Source organism: Procambarus clarkii, chromosome 83 (assembly GCF_040958095.1).
Source record: "Procambarus clarkii isolate CNS0578487 chromosome 83, FALCON_Pclarkii_2.0, whole genome shotgun sequence".
NCBI classification, from domain to species: domain Eukaryota; kingdom Metazoa; phylum Arthropoda; class Malacostraca; order Decapoda; family Cambaridae; genus Procambarus; species Procambarus clarkii.
Genome location: NC_091232.1, coordinates 4,948,300 through 4,964,337, shown reverse-complemented (window position 1 = coordinate 4,964,337; position 16,038 = coordinate 4,948,300). Strand labels below are relative to the sequence as shown.

The window sequence follows — 16,038 nt, the reverse complement described above, 5'->3', positions numbered from 1 at the left end:
GGCGCAGGCTTTTAAAAATCACTAAGTTCGCAGGAGTATTATCCAAAAAATTAGTCCCTTTAATTGTCTACGGAAAACAGCTGGGAAATGTGTCCTAAATAGAATAACGTAGAGCCTTAAATGCCCTTCTGCGCATTTAACTTTGGCTTAGAGTAGGGCTTAAGACCAATCAACTGCACGATGGTTATTAAGGCCGTGACACTGGTTTACTGACCAACCAGGAGGTATACTTTAGTCTCGAACACACTCCAGGGCTAAAGTAACCTCACTGTATATACACCGAGACATGGGGTACACCTCTCGGTGTATATACCTGTGTTGAATTTAGCGGTCTAGTTCTGCCAGGAAATACCAAATCGACCGATGCTTGGACACACCTGTTGTCAACATAGTCAAAACACGTGTCGCCAACATGGCAACCAGAAATATACGTATTGGCAACATAGCCAGAGCACAGGTGTTGCCAACAGGGCCAGAAAACAGGTGTTGCCAACAGGGCCAGAACACAGGTATTGCCAACATAGCCAGAAAACAGGTGTTGCTAACATAGCCAGTTGGTGTTGCCAACATGACAGCCAGAAACACACTCCGTGTCAATGAAATAGTGCCCGTTGAGATTCGCAGGACTCGGGATGGGATTCAGAACCGTCCCTTGTAGTACACTCCAATACCGAGGTTCTCTTGATTTGCTACTCCGTAAAAAATCCAACCTTTAAGCGTTAACAGAAACTTGTGAGCCTAAGCAACCCACCTAACTTATCGAATCCGATGCATAGAAAACATAAATATTTGCGACCCGTTTCTGTTCTTAATTGGTTGTATTTGTAACGTCAGTTACGTGAATGATAAAATAACTATATACCAATTACGGGACGTACGATATCAATCGACTTAATCAAATCAAAAACTTTATTCATAAATGGTAGAACATTTGTAATAGAGTAAATTTACCGCAAACTACATTCGTTACGTGAGATAAAGTCACTATAACAGCGTAACTTGTCTGAATAGTTTTGTGTGTTCACCTTTATCAAGTTTTAAAAGATCAACACATATAGATGTAATAATATCCCTGTCCAGTGTTCTATGATAGTTTGGGGGCTAGTTAAGTTTAGTTAGGGTTGGCTATAATATCTTGGCGGGGTGGGGGGGGGTCGGTTAGGTTATGCTTGGTGATGATAACTTGGAAATTAGCTAGATTTAGTTAGGCTTGGTCATGGTATTAGCTAGATTTACTTAGGCTTGGTCATGGTAGCTTGAAAAGTAGCTAGATTTAGTCAGTCCGAAGAGTAACATTTCAGGTAGTGGCAACGCTGCATGTGACGTCATTGGTGTATTTTCAACGCTTGTAGACCGAGTACGGAAGTGATGTTGGGCGGCGATATTGTCTAGGGTTCGATCACCGCAGGCGTCCTATAGTCTACAGTCGGCGAACCTAAAGTCAGCCGTGTTTATGTGTGTACTAGGAGGAGTACCCGGCAGTGCCCGGGACAGTATGTGTCTCTCCCCTTGTTATGTTATACTGTAAATAAAACATTTTCTGTAACTAGCTGACACTGTAATAATAAGGTGTGAAGGATAGATGAAATTGTTAATGTAATGATCTCCGTTGAGGTCTGATAATGTCCTTTTGTGCCCTCTGTAATCCTTTTTGCGCTATCGCTCACAGGATGAGTATGGGGTGCACAATAAACTAGCCGCCTCCGGCAGCAAGTCAAAATACCCTTCTTCTCTCCCCCCTCTCTCCCCCATCTTCATCCCCTCTCCTTCTTCCCCCTTACCTGCCCCATCTCTCTTCCCTTCCTCTCTCTCTCTCTCCCCCTTCTTTTCCCCTCTTCCCTCTCATCTCCCTTCTCCCCACCCTCCTCTTTCTCATCCCTGTATACCCTTCCCTATCTACCCCCTCCAACCACGAAAAGATGGTCATTGCAAGGGGTGGTGTATAAATCCAATATTTCTTAAAACATTTAACTTAGGCCTACTCCTACCAACCTATGTCCGTCCTGTACTGAAGACCAGTCTTCCTGCAAAGTCCAGTGAGGCTAGCTTTGGACAGACAGACATTCTCTCAAGTATAGGTTGGTGTTCAGTGGCGGGAACAGACCATACACAAGTGTGAGGCAGCGAGGTAACCTAACCTTCCACTTCCTGTATAATTCATGACCCTTGCAAATCAATAACAATCGCCGTACTCCAGATTTGTCTTAATATATACAAATGATGACTTTATACTGATTACTGACGAGGCGGTTATTGATAAGAGAGTGGTGCCTTGCTGCTTGTTAGTGTTACTGTGTGGCCATCGACGACGGCATTTATTATATGAGGATAATGTGGCAGGGTTGGTGGTGCTGAACGGCCCCGCGTCTAGGTTCTATAGAGTATGCGCCGGCTCACGCATACACACTCACACTCACACACACGCACGCAAACACACGCGCAGGAGCCTGCACATCGACGCAGGAATCCAGCCGAAGTGAAAATTACTCGTTTCATTTTCTGTGAACTGGACTGTTTGTTGCTCTCGACACCATGAGCATCGCCCTGAGAGTCCCCACAGAGAAATATAAAGTGGGAGTCGAAGGAGGAGTCGAAGTGGGAGTCGAAGTGGAAGGCATCGCTGTAGCTGAGAGCGTGAGTGACGACCCATGCAAGAGTAAGTGTACATTAAAAGCACCTCACGTTTCCTCACCCACCTCACTTGTTTACATTGTTTACATTGGTATCCCCTCACGCAGCGTTCGTAATTAAAAACAATCTAGAGTTGCTATAAAAATTCGTGTAAATGCCGGGTAGAGAGTTACGGAATGATGTAATATTGATGGTAATGTTTATTGGATAAGTGTACTGCACAATTTTCTTCACTGAAGGCGTTATAAGTTAGGTGTAATGGCTCTAGTATTAAGCTATTACTTAAGGCCAAGACGAAGAGTTACAGTGAGGTAATTTAGTGAAGGAAATGTGCTGTAACGATGAATTTAACTTAGTCATACATGGATATAATCTGTAATTAACGTTGCAAGACTCTTAGCAATAACGGCCTCCAACTTTAGTGCATGCACACCCAACACGCACACCCAACACGCACACTCAACACGCACACCCAGAACGATCACCTAGCACGAACGCACCAAGCATGCAGACACAGCACGCACACACACCCAACACGCACACCCAGCACACACTCACCCAACACACACACACCCAGCACACACTCACCCAACACACACACACCCAACACACACACAAAAGTATGCGGGAGCCCCGCATACTTTACTCGAATGTTCTTAACATTTACCAAATATACCAATATTGAGGTGATACTGACGAAGCAGGTAAATAAAGTAACAAATCAATGAACAAACAGAATAATGATTATAAACTGTCCTTTGTTGTTGTATCAACAGCTGGAGTTGTTGTCATTCTGAGAATCGTTATATTTGTTTATGTTTTATTTAATTACGTATCAATATTCATTTTTTGACTTTATATATATATATATATATATATATATATATATATATATATATATATATATATATATATATATATATATATATATATATTAGTATATATATATATTAGTATATTTTGGTAGCAGTCTTTCCTGTAGACATATATTATTAAATATGACCGAAAAAGTAAGATTAATAATTCTAACACGAATTTTCTCGATATTTCTTATGTTTCTTTTCACTGTCGATGGTAATTGAAAAATCAATTCTCCAAAATTCATTTTTATTTCTAGTCTGACGCGACACTTGAACGCGTTTTGAACAGGGAAGAGGTTGGACAATTTTTTAATTCATCAGGGAGTGAGTTCCAAAGACTGGGCCCCTTTAATTTGCATGGAGTGTTTACACAGATTTAGCCTGACTCTGGGGATACCAAATAGATATTTATTTCTGGTGTGGTACTCATGGGTTCTATTACACCTATCAAGGAAAAGTTTCAGATCAAGATTAGCATTTAGGAACAAGGGTTTTGTACATATAGATAGCACACGAGAATGTGTAGAGTGAGTATATGTTTAGCATGTTGAGGGACTTGAACAGAGGGGCTGTGAGTTAGGTTCTTTTAATTGCCTTATACAATTTAACGAATAAAAAGGTTTTCGTGTCTTAACATCTTTATATTATGATAATCACGACATATCTGCATTAAAATCAGTGTGCAATTTCGGTTTTGGCCTCCACCGCCTACTCACTTGTTCCCTTGTAACTTGTAACTCACTTGTATCATTTGTATGCTGTGCTTCCTATTTTAACCTGCTATGTTAAAAGGGATTCTTGTATTGTGATTTGTATATTTGTACTCACTGAATTTGTGCGCCCCTTGAGGGACTTGAAGTAGAGAGGGTACAAATAGCCTAAGCTACTCTATCCCTTTGAGATTTTTTTTATTGTCTCAATAAACATACTTGAACTTGAAGTGGACTTCAATGTTTTTTCGGCAGCTTTATTTCCTTAGTTTCCGAGCTGTTTTCTTTACCGTGTATGTTGTAATAAACTATTCCTATATTTACAGTTGTTTCTCCCTGTGAAGATTATTAAACAATGGTGATTATAAGGGCGCGGAAGTTCAGCCTTGCCAGGGCCGCCAGCAGCCCTTGGGCCCGCCCCGGCAGCACCCAGTCTTTAATTTGGCACCTTTGTGGGACCTTGGTATAAGCCTAACATGTATATATATACACTGGCTGCCTGTCCCCCTGACGGGAGGCATCTCCCGTCACGCAGGGTGCAGTCGCACCTCCACAGATCTCCAGTATCATCTATTGATACTGGTAATGGCTCAAAAGGGCCACCACTTACGGGCTATTCATGCCCGTGCCACCTTTTGGGTGGCTTAATCTTTATCAATCAATCAATCTGTCCCCCTACACAATGATTTATTATTACCTATTATTTTATAATTTAATTTAAATATTAAATAAAAAAAATTATTTAATTATTATAGTAAGTACTTAATAATTTAATAATAAGTAGTAAGTACATTACATAAAAATAATTAAAAAGTACAGTTTAGTCATAGGAGATTCCTAGATTGGAATTCACTACCAAATTTCAATATATCCAAGTATTTTCTAGTGTGAAATGCTCTTATTATATGCATAAATTGTTTTAATAATATTATGTTTAACCACTTGGGCTGGACGGTAGAGCAACGGTCTCGTTTCCTACAAGTCTGCGTTTAATCCCCGACCGCCCAAGAGGTTGGGCACCATTCCTTTCCCCCGTTCCATCCCAAATCCGTATTTTGATCCCTTTCGAGTGCTATATAGTCGCAATGGCTTGGCGCTTTCACTTGATAGTTCCCACACATCCCTGAATAATATTACGAGAGCAGTATTTACGGGCTATTCATGTCCGTGCCACCTCTTGGGTGGCTTAATCTTCATCAATCGAGAGCAGTACGTCCTAACTAGACGTTATATGATGATATCCTGAACAGTTGATAAATAAAAGTAATTGCGGAACTCCAATTATCTAATACTTATTATAAATGGTATAAAACCTTATCATAAGCCAAGGGATTTGTAGATCAGTGTTTAAAGGGAATTCGGAAGTAATAATAACACAGCTGATGCCATCTGTCGGCAGATAAGAACACTATCAACTGGCAGGTTAATAGTAGTCATAAGATACAGCTTACGCCATCTGTTGACATCAAATTACACCTATAACAAATTACCCCACAAAATACAACTAACGCCATCTGTTTTTTTTCCAACGCACTATAAATAGCCAAACAGCAACCCATAAGGTGGGTTGTTGCGCTCGGGTAGGAGGATCCAAGCTCCGCCCACAAGTGGTGTGGGGTGAATAATAAATGGCATATCATTGGTAGATATTCTTTGTTGACATTCACACAACAGCCAATCACAGGAAGGAATCAACTATAGGTGCCATCCACTTAATAAATCATCTTTATTCAGCACACAATCCTTGCTTATGACATTCTGCTTCAACTTTAATCTCCCTAAAAAGTGAAATGTTAAGTATTTAAAAGTATTAATAAAGTGATAATTAAATACTGCAGGATGTAACGAGTGTTACAGAAACATGGGCTGGCTACCTAGCTTGTGACGTCATCAGTGGGGATTGCCTCACGTAAATAATATCGGCGATACAATGCCTCCGCCCTCTTATTGGTCTACATTATTCAGTTAGATGGAAATTTCTGTCTTGTATAAAACAGAAATTGTTGTTCTTTTGTACAACAACAAGGTTATTGAGTAAAAGGACATACTTCTTATTTTGCATTTTATTCATATAGGCGTTGGCATTCCGCGCAACAGCCAATCACAGGAAGGTATTTGTTGGAAACTGCCTTCAACAAAGTTGATTCCTAATGAACTCTAACAATAAATTCGTTTAATAAACGAGTATTTAGGGTCAAGCTACAGACGAACATTATAGGATAACGGTAATTTAGCTTGCAGCTTCGTTAGACAGAATCCCTGATCTTAATTTTAAAAATAAAGAACTAAAAGCGTATTTTATTGCTAACTTTTCGATAAATAAATTCCAGTCTCATATTTGCGAACATTTATGCATTGATTTTTTGGCTTAAGTTCTTATCATAATCCCTTTTGCAATCTCAACACCATCTGGCTCGTATCTTGTAACTATCTTCGTTACTTGGCCTCAAAACCTTACATTTGTCTTACATGTCCTCAACAGTAGATAAAAAAGTAATTGCAGAATTCTAGTTACCTAATACCAGCACGGTATAAAACCTTATGATAAGCTACCAGACGTATAGATCAGTGTTTAAAGTAATAATAATACATTATTATTAAGACAGAGATTATTTTAGACTCAAATTAGTCCGAGACCAGTAAAATTCGTCAGACTCCAGTAAAGCTAGCCTCGCGTATGCCGCAGATGTAATTCTTTTTATGTGGACTTCAGAAGACAGGTTTGGTGTGATGTCAACTCACACTAACTCATTTTTCTCTCTGTCCGTTTTATGAAGTACTCCATTTCCCATTCGGTATCGTGTGTGTGTGTGTACATCATATGACTTATGTTTGGTTTTGTGTTAGCCTTTAAGTCTATCAGTGGTTGGAGGATATTCATCCAGACTTCTTCAAAAAGTCAGATGTAACACAAATAAGGAGCAACGGTTTCAGGCTCAACGAGCCACAATATAAGACAGCAAACAGGAGATACTTTTTCACCCAGAGGATCATAAACTCATGGAACCGCCTACCCGCCGAAGCCGTAAACACCAAAAACACTGCTGACTTTTAAAATCTAGCTTGAAAGAGTTATCAGAAAAACAAATGGAGGAAACTTTGACAAGCCGTCGGCTTCTTGTTCTCGCCGAGGCCACTAGAGTGTTAGTGGTTCTCAGGTAAATTCAGGTAAAAAATACCTAGTTGGAAGTGGTCGGGTACTGGATCAATAATTGAGTGGAAGTGATTGGGTATACAGAGGACTCTACAGTGGGTTAATAAACGTCGTTGCCCTTATTCTCAAGTCATTATAAATGTCACTTTGTTTTTTCCTGATTTGAATTCAGGGAAATAACACATCTGTTATTTTCCCCTGTCCATTGCTTTTGACGCAGCAGCTCACAATAACCTTTTTTCAAGTTGGGTTATTTCCCTGAAATCATTTTTTTTCTTTCAGTATCTCTTAAAATTCATTGCTCTTGGTACAACTCCCATTTATCCTTGATCTTACTGAAGCAGCTTCTAGTTATCCTTGAACTTACTGAAGCATCTTCTAGTTATCCTTGATCTTACTGAAACATCTTCTAGTTATCCTTGATCTTACTGAAGCCTCTTATAGTTATCCTTTATCTTACTGAAGCACCTTCTAGTTATCCTTGTTCTTATTGAAACATCTTCTAGTTATCCTTGATCTTACTGAAGCCTCTTATAGTTATCCTTGATCTTACTGAAGCATCTTCTAGTTATCCTTGATCTTACTGAAGCCTCTTATAGTTATCCTTGATCTTACTGAAGCACCTTCTAGTTATCCTTGTTCTTATTGAAACATCTTCTAGTTATCCTTGATCTTACTGAAGCCTCTTATAGTTATCCTTGATCTTACTGAAGCATCTTCTAGTTATCTTTGATCTTACTGAAGCAGCTTCCAGTCATACTTGCTTTTGATGCAGAATCTCATAGTTCATAATGCATGTTTGCAATCAACTACTTAATTTAAGTTCATGGGTTACTAGCCATATTTGACGGAGAGGATAGGATGCATATTTTTAGCCCACTAGAGTATATTTTGTATTTATATCCCCAAAAATTATGTTTTTTCTCATACAAAACCACTTCAAAATCACTTTTAATACTAAAATAGTATAAAAAGCACTTTTAAAATAATAAATGTATGATGAAACATAATACAAAAATATCCACCAAATCTCCTTGCAAAGGAGGTGCTACGCTGGAAAATACAGCGCTTGAGTTGGCTATAAAAGACATTGTCATCATTTTCAGGTCCTCTGTTGGCGTCGTGGCGGTTCTGGACCATCATTCTGGCCATGATGGGCACAGTACAGCTGGTGATGGTGCGCATGAGTCTGTCAATGGCCCTGGTGTGTATGGTGGCCCCAGCTTCCAGGGCCACAATTCAGGAACCTTCCCTCACCACTCATTTGAGTGACGGTGCCACGCAGGGAACTGCCCTCATCACCACTCAGGAACCCATCCTCACCACTCAGGGACCTGTTTATACGACATATATGACACAGAGAGACGTTGTTACTACGCAAGAAGGCGTCCTCGGTACTAAAAGGTCTTTCATTACTTCTGAGGAGCCCGTTCTCATCACTGAAGAATCTCTCATCACCCAAGCACCCAACCTGACCTTCACAAGCCTCACAGTAACACCACACACCAGTCTCAGCGTCTGTGGCTCTGTGGCTCTAATATATAATGATGATTCTCCTCCAGAAGAGGTAAGATCCTAGAGGGTTTTCTTTTCTGCTTATCGAGGTTCCCCCTATGCCATCTATGATAACCTTCCCGGGAACTGAACCCACAACAATTGCCTAACTCTCGGGTACCTATTTTATTGCTTGGTGAAGAGAGGCGTCAGTTTAAAGGAAACATGCTCAACCGTTTCTCCCCTTCATGGGGTTGAACCCAGGTCCCTCAGTTGTAAACCGAGGATGTAGACTACTGTGCTTATGGTATCCCCACAGAACAAAGGCGTAATCCCTCGTGGTGTCCCTTAGTGCACAAAAGTGAACTGAAATTGTTTTTGTATCTAGTCTTACTGTCATTATAAATGGCTTTTCCTGTAAGCTTGCCGACTCGTGGCTTTATTAGAGTTGGGAAGTAGTCTTGTCATGAATATATATTTTTGCACTTGATATTATCAAGACGACAATTTAATATCGTCTTAAAGTGAATATAAATACTTTTTCCGCCAATGCATTGCGTTACGTTAGCCAGCGTGACTGATACATTAGTATTTAATTGCTTTTGATTTAGTAGATGTTATTACAGAATATAAAGTGAACACAGTGTGACAATAATCTTAGCATCACTTGAACCCTGAACACGTGAACACATTAATCATGGAAATTCCGCATGAAAAACGATCTTTGTTTCTCCTGTTGCCACAGACGCTAAGGGGTCACTTTAACTGGAACAAGGTGGTGCAAGGTCGCCTCCTGTCCAGCCTCTTCTGCGGGTACATCCCCGGCACCATACTAGGGGGCTGGGCGTGTGACCGCTGGGGCGGGCGTCTCATCATGGTGCTGAGCGTGGGCCTCAACGCGGTCACCACCCTCCTTCTTCCTCTGGCGGCACACATTCACCACGGCGCCCTCTATGCTCTCCGGGCTGTGCAGGGCTTCACAGAGGTCAGACTACACCACATATGATGCACGTACCGTATATCCTGATGTTAATCCCAAAGACTTTTACCTGAGGGCCACTAACACCTGTGGCCTCATAGTGGGAAAAATTAATTTAAATGAAGGGACCTTCGAAAAGCCCCTGGCTTCTTGTCCTCGTCGAGGCCACTAGTGTTAGTGGCTCTCAGGTAAACTCAGGAAAGCTGACAAGCAGAACAATTCCATCATTCAAGGTATATATAAAGCAGTGTTTCTTATATTATTTCCCCCAAATTTGGGTTTTATGTTAGATTGTTTGTGGTCCAGCATCGCACATTCACAGTTGCCATTATATAGCAAATGTCGTTCCAAGCAACGAACGGCCGACTTACAAATGCGTTTCTGGAATGTAAGCTGGGAAATGTCTACCCCATTCTGGCTTAAAAGGAAACCACTCTTCATAATCCCTCGTTGACCTCTTGACTCTGACTATCTAGCCATTGCATATAGAAGACTGGTAGGCCAAACCAGCAAGGTATAAGGTAGGGAGGTTACCTACTTCAACCTCACCTCCTCTGCACTGTAAGGTTCTTGTGAATTGTAATGATCTTTTTCATGTTGGTATCTACGGGAAAATGTGTCCCTCCATTAGGAATAAGTTCAGATGAACATATTCCTAATAGAGAACATATTCAGAACCACAACATATTCAATATGTTCTTGCATACCAGAGGGACCAGGGAGGTGGCTCAAAAGAAAAAATGGCACTACACCGCTCTAGCCCATTCTCTTAATTCGCTACACCGTGAAAAATACAACTGTTTACCTTAATCAGAAATGTGCAAATCCAACTAATCCGCCTAATCTACCAAGGCTGATGCATTGCAGTCCTGTGGAGAAGTGGTAAGACACTTGCCTGGCATTTCGTGAGCGCTTTGCACATATACTTTAGTCTTGAACATAGTTCAGAACTAAAATAAACTCTGTGTATATACTGTACACCGAGAAGTTTTGTACACTTTTTACTGTCTATATTCATTGTCTGTCATATTCATTATATGTGTACATACTGTATTATTATTATTATAAAGTCAAACAGCATTAAACTATGTGATGTGTTTACACAAATTACAGTATTATTATAACATGTTTATTAAGAGGTGATCCATACCTGGCTGCTACAGGGGATGGGGCTGAACGCCCACCCATACCTCCTGGCTCGCTGGGGTTCATCACCAGACCTCAGCCTCCTCACCAGCCTCATCTATGCCAGCTACCCGCTAGGGGTAATGGTCTCTCACCCCCTCATCTCTTTCCTCTGTATCCATGGACCCTTAGGGGGCTGGCCCTTTGTCTTCTACCTGATGGGAGTCCTGGGATGTGCCTGGACTCTTACTGCCATGCTTCTTCTTCACAACTCCCCCTTCACTCATCCATTCATCTCACAGGCAGAAAGAAGGTACATTCGTCTTACAAGATTTTACAATATAAATAGAACACCCACAGCCTTATCAGACTTTGGTTTCCTAAATTACAATATAAATAGAAAACCCACAGCCATATCAGACTGTAGTTTCCTAATACTGTACAGTAGTTGTCTTCTGTATTTGAAAAGTAATGTAGAATATAAGCTTCAATGGAAAAAATGGAATTCATCATAGTCTTTACCTGACTCTGGCATCTTATCTGTTTTCTATAAAACCCAAAACAGTACGGTGTTGCCATTCTTAGAGATTGTTTCACCAAGCGACATACATCTAAAAACACCTGTTGTACATCATTATTTTTAAATTAACTTTGAAGCCAATAAATTATTTTTCAACAGTTTTTATCTGTACAATAAACAATTTAATTATTCAATAAAATTACTGTAAAGTGTTTCAGGTGTTATTTTTTTCCATAATTAGTGTCTTTTACTACTAATCTTTATACACTTTCAGATATTTTCGGCGGTATGGCCAAGGGGCGAGTGTTGGCCGTGGCGTGCCATGGAGACGGGTGCCATGGGCCAGACTGTTGAGGAGCATGCCAGTGCTGGCACTCATGGCAACAACCATTTTTGGCAGCTTCGGTTACTTTGCCTTCACTCTCCATCAGCCACTCTTCATGAGGGACATTTTTGCTTTCTCCATTAGAGAGGTGAGCCAACACCCCCCTTATCCCCAAGGTGTCTGAAATTTAGTGGCTAATCCACATACTGTACTTGTAATACGCCATGATGCAAGTACTTAGCGTTGAAGCTGCAAATGCCAAGACTTCAGTTGAAAATTTACCTGGAAAAAATCCTCAGGAAAAATGGGGAGATCTTTGATGAGATAGCAACCTATTCCCATCAAGACCACTAGAAATGGGGGGCCCACAGGTAAATTGAAGTAAATCATTAAATTATAGTATATTATTACAAGACTTGTTATCACTATTTCCACAGATAATACATAGAAATACTATTTATTTTATTGTCTTTATTTCATTAATTATGCATCCTATGGACCATTCTGTGCATGGAAGGAATTAAAAATACATTATATTAATGTGAGCTATTGCATTATATGTTTCATTATTGCTTTTGTATCCCCCATTTATATCATGTATTAGCATTTGTGTTTTGTTACATATACACTAGATAGTGGTGGGGAGTGAGTTTTTTGTTATATAGTATTAGTGAATATACAGTATGTGTATATATATAGATGCATCTTATGTGAACCCTACAAGCCTGGCTCTACTTGGTAGTGATCACTAGAGTAGGCCAATTGATAGCGAGAGAGCACTCCAATGGTGGTCACTTGTAAATGCTAAGAAGGATTTAAAATACAAAAATTTGCTGAATGATCCTTCAGTAGGCCATGCTGGCTTGGCTGCCTCCCTTGCACCAGTGTATCTTTCTGCAAGAAGTTTGGAAGGTTTTCTGTGGTGCTGGTGTCAGAAAGTAAAACTGCCTGATTGTTGCTGACCCTGTTCTATGGACTAGGTGGATCTTGTGGAACAATGGACTGGAATATACAGTATAACTCAGAATAGTGATATTGATATTATTGCTGCTGCTATTGTACTAGCACATTAATGTTTGTTTGAATGATACCTGCAGAATGGAATAATGTCATCGCTGCCCTGGCTGGTGGAAGTGCCCCTGTCACTGGCAGTGGGTGTTGCAGTGGACACCCTCAAGAGACGACACCTCTCCCTCACCACCACTAAGAAAACCTTCAACACACTTGGTAACATCTTGTTAGATAACACATTACCGGCCTCCTTTTTGCTCAATATCTAATGGACATGTGTAGGGCGCTTGTATCTCATATGAGCCACTAAAAAATATTCAATAAAAACAGTTTTCTTACTTTATAGGGTTACTTTTGGCTGGTCTGACACCATTGGTGGTGGTGGAAGCACCATGCGAGTGGCGGTGGTGGGCATCAGTGGCACTGCTGATGGTAGTGATGGGTAACTGCATGATGTTCGTGGGAGGTTATCAGTACACTCCTGTTGACCTGGCACCTCCCTATGCTGCTACACTCTCTGGTCTGGCTAACTCATTCACGGGCCTCAATGGCTTAATGGCACCAATGGTAGTGGCTTACCTCACACCCACGGTTAGTTGGCAGCTGTTCATATTCACTGAAAGGAACTTACTGCACATGCTAAAAAGTAAACTTTAAATAGATCTGCACTTGTTTGCATATGTAATAATACTATTAGCAGTGCAATCATGTGTTAATCTTGGTTAATCTTGTTAGCAAGGTTGTGTAAATTGTGACTAATAAGGCTTCATTATCTTCTCTGAACACACTCCCTTCAGGCCATTTTTACTTGTTCATATATCTATGTGCAAAAGACAATATATTTCATAAAAAATTCAAATGAGGATAGGAAATGTGTTAGGCAGGTCTACTCCCAACATTGAAGGGTTAAAAAATCATTTAACAATAATGATTTGCTTTCACGTTTTCATCTCAAACTAGGGGAGCCGTGCAGAATGGCGGCTGGTGTTCTGGGTGAGTGCCATCCTTGGCCTCCTCGGTATAGGCGTGTTCCTCATCTGGGGCAGCGCTGATACTCTGTCCTGGGTGTGCTCTGCCAGCTTGCACTCTAGGTTGGTCCTCTGATACAAAAATATTTTTACTCTGCACATATAAATCTTATTAAAACATAGTTAACTTTTCAAGACAAATTGAGTAATGTATTTGTACAATAAGTACATACATATAACACTTCTAGGTAATAGCATGATTATTACCTAGATTACTCTTTCCACATTTTCTTTCAGGTAACATGTAGAGGAAATGTTTTAAACAATTCCTTTTAATATTATAATTAGCAAGTATCCTTTATACAGTACTTGAGTGGTAGCACAGAACATTTGGTTTTTATATGCATTTTCAGCCAATACACTAAATGTCAGCTTGCAGAGCAGAATTGTAGCTAATAGATGTTCCTGAAGATAAACAGTCTGTTTCACACTGTTATTGGCTCAAGCTATGTAATAAAGTTGGCTCTTGATTTCTTTATTAATATTGCTAGAAAGATTCATCCTTAATTCCTCGTTACAGATTTTGAAAGACAAATCCTGTTCTTCAGACCTTATGAGCAAAGTTTTGCCTCTGTTTTCAAATTAGATTTTCCTTTCATGTTTTTATGAGTTATTGTGTTCTGTAACATGAAAAAATACAATAATAATGGCTTACTGGCAATATATACCTCTTTTTGGTATTCATATTCAAAAATAATTTGCATGGCATTACTGAAAAAATTCAAACCACCCACATTACAGAAAAATATTTAATTTTCAAAGGGTTCACAAATTACAGTAAATATAAGTTGTCGTGGATTACAATTCCTTGTGTATACCAATTAACTTTGAAGATTTTAAATAATGTTCCTTTTTTCCTAGGCATGCTGTACTCCCTAAGCCAGACAAGGTAAAGGAGGGCTCAATGAGTAGATCAATAATAAAACATCAAGCCGTCACAGAAGAAATAACACCTGATCCTTCGTGAACATATGATGCAGCGAGTAGCAATGTGCAAGCATTTCAAAAAAGGTTAACAATGGTTCAAGAACCAGATCAAACTCCATTTTCTAAGATAATGGAAGAAATTGCTGTTTAGTTTTTAAATTGCCTAATAAACAATAACACTGCTGTGAAGACTTCCACCAGATAATGAATTTTGTTAAAATTGTCACAAAATTTACACTGTTAATATATTGTCTTTTAAAGTCAGCCAATATCAGCGGGGTGAAATTTTAAGCCAAACATGTACAGTTTGGAGGAGAAGAACTGGATATGAGTTTTCTTTAAATTTTGTAAAAGTGCTGATAACTTGTAAATTTAATATTAATGAAATGTACAGATATCAACATAATATTAGCCTAAACAAAGAACTGCAAAACTAACTAGTTCATCATAAACAAGACTGCAGAATAAGTTAAATCTCTACTTATCCTCTGCCTATATCCCTCGGTTTTGTACAGTACTGTAATATACTGTATATGACAAAATGAACCTTGGGCAATAAAAATTAAGAAATACTGTACAGTATACTCTGAAGCTTATTCAAAAACATTGAATACAGTAATTGTTTATTCCAAGTTGTGGTGAGCGACAGTACCAGTACTGGTACTCAGTACTACCACTCAGTTTTGTTCCTGTACCTAATACCAGCAGAAATTCACTCCATCCATTATTATTTATATAACATGGATTCACTAATATCTATGTTCAAACACATTTTGCAAGTTGGCTTTATATAAGACAGAACTACTAAGTGCAAGATTCAGTAGAGACTGGAAGAGAATTAAACCTGGAATGCAAGGAAAAGTACGAAGTGGAGATACCAGCATAAGAATGGTGAATATTAGATGTGATGATTAACAAGAAAAAGTAGGTAACTCAACAGAACCTTGTGGGGAAACCACAAGTTCAGATATCTACAACAGTGGTGATAGATTATAAATATTCAGATATATAGCAAAGGAATCGCAATAATAATGAAGTGAGGTGGATCATACACGAGATAGGAAGGAAGATCACGACTAGTACAGGCTTAAGCCATACTGGAGATGCAAGTAATCTTAGAGTATGTGTATTTCTTCAGCTTAGATCCATATATATTAATGCCAGTGTATAGTTTCACCATATCTTTATAAAAAAAACCAGTACATGCTTGCTTGTCAATCAACCTTATTCCATTCATTCCTCAGTGCAGTACAGAATACTAGGTATACTGTACA

The 16,038-nt window shown here is 39.5% G+C and overlaps 1 protein-coding gene across 1 annotated transcript; it reads left to right on the top strand.

Moving 5' to 3' along the window:
* The first annotated feature begins 2,496 nt into the window (after positions 1 to 2,496).
* On the top strand, positions 2,497 to 15,968 carry LOC123768728 (uncharacterized transporter slc-17.2). Its single transcript, XM_045759440.2, has 9 exons — positions 2,497 to 2,656; positions 8,462 to 8,922; positions 9,595 to 9,834; positions 10,992 to 11,266; positions 11,748 to 11,946; positions 12,896 to 13,025; positions 13,156 to 13,400; positions 13,770 to 13,900; positions 14,699 to 15,968. Exons 1-9 carry the CDS (start codon positions 2,533 to 2,535, stop codon positions 14,802 to 14,804), a joined length of 1,911 nt encoding a protein of 636 aa, XP_045615396.1. The 5' UTR covers positions 2,497 to 2,532; the 3' UTR covers positions 14,805 to 15,968.
* Positions 15,969 to 16,038: the final 70 nt, after the last annotated feature.

Bases quoted from the DNA above. Each gene is read 5' to 3' on its own strand.
- LOC123768728 (XM_045759440.2), top strand. From the start codon at position 2,533: ATGAGCATCGCCCTGAGAGTCCCCACAGAGAAATATAAAGTGGGAGTC. The intron at 8,923-9,594 runs GTAAGATCCTAG...CTGTTGCCACAG, and splicing joins ATGATTCTCCTCCAGAAGAG to ACGCTAAGGGGTCACTTTAA. The intron at 11,267-11,747 runs GTACATTCGTCT...ATACACTTTCAG, and splicing joins ATCTCACAGGCAGAAAGAAG to ATATTTTCGGCGGTATGGCC.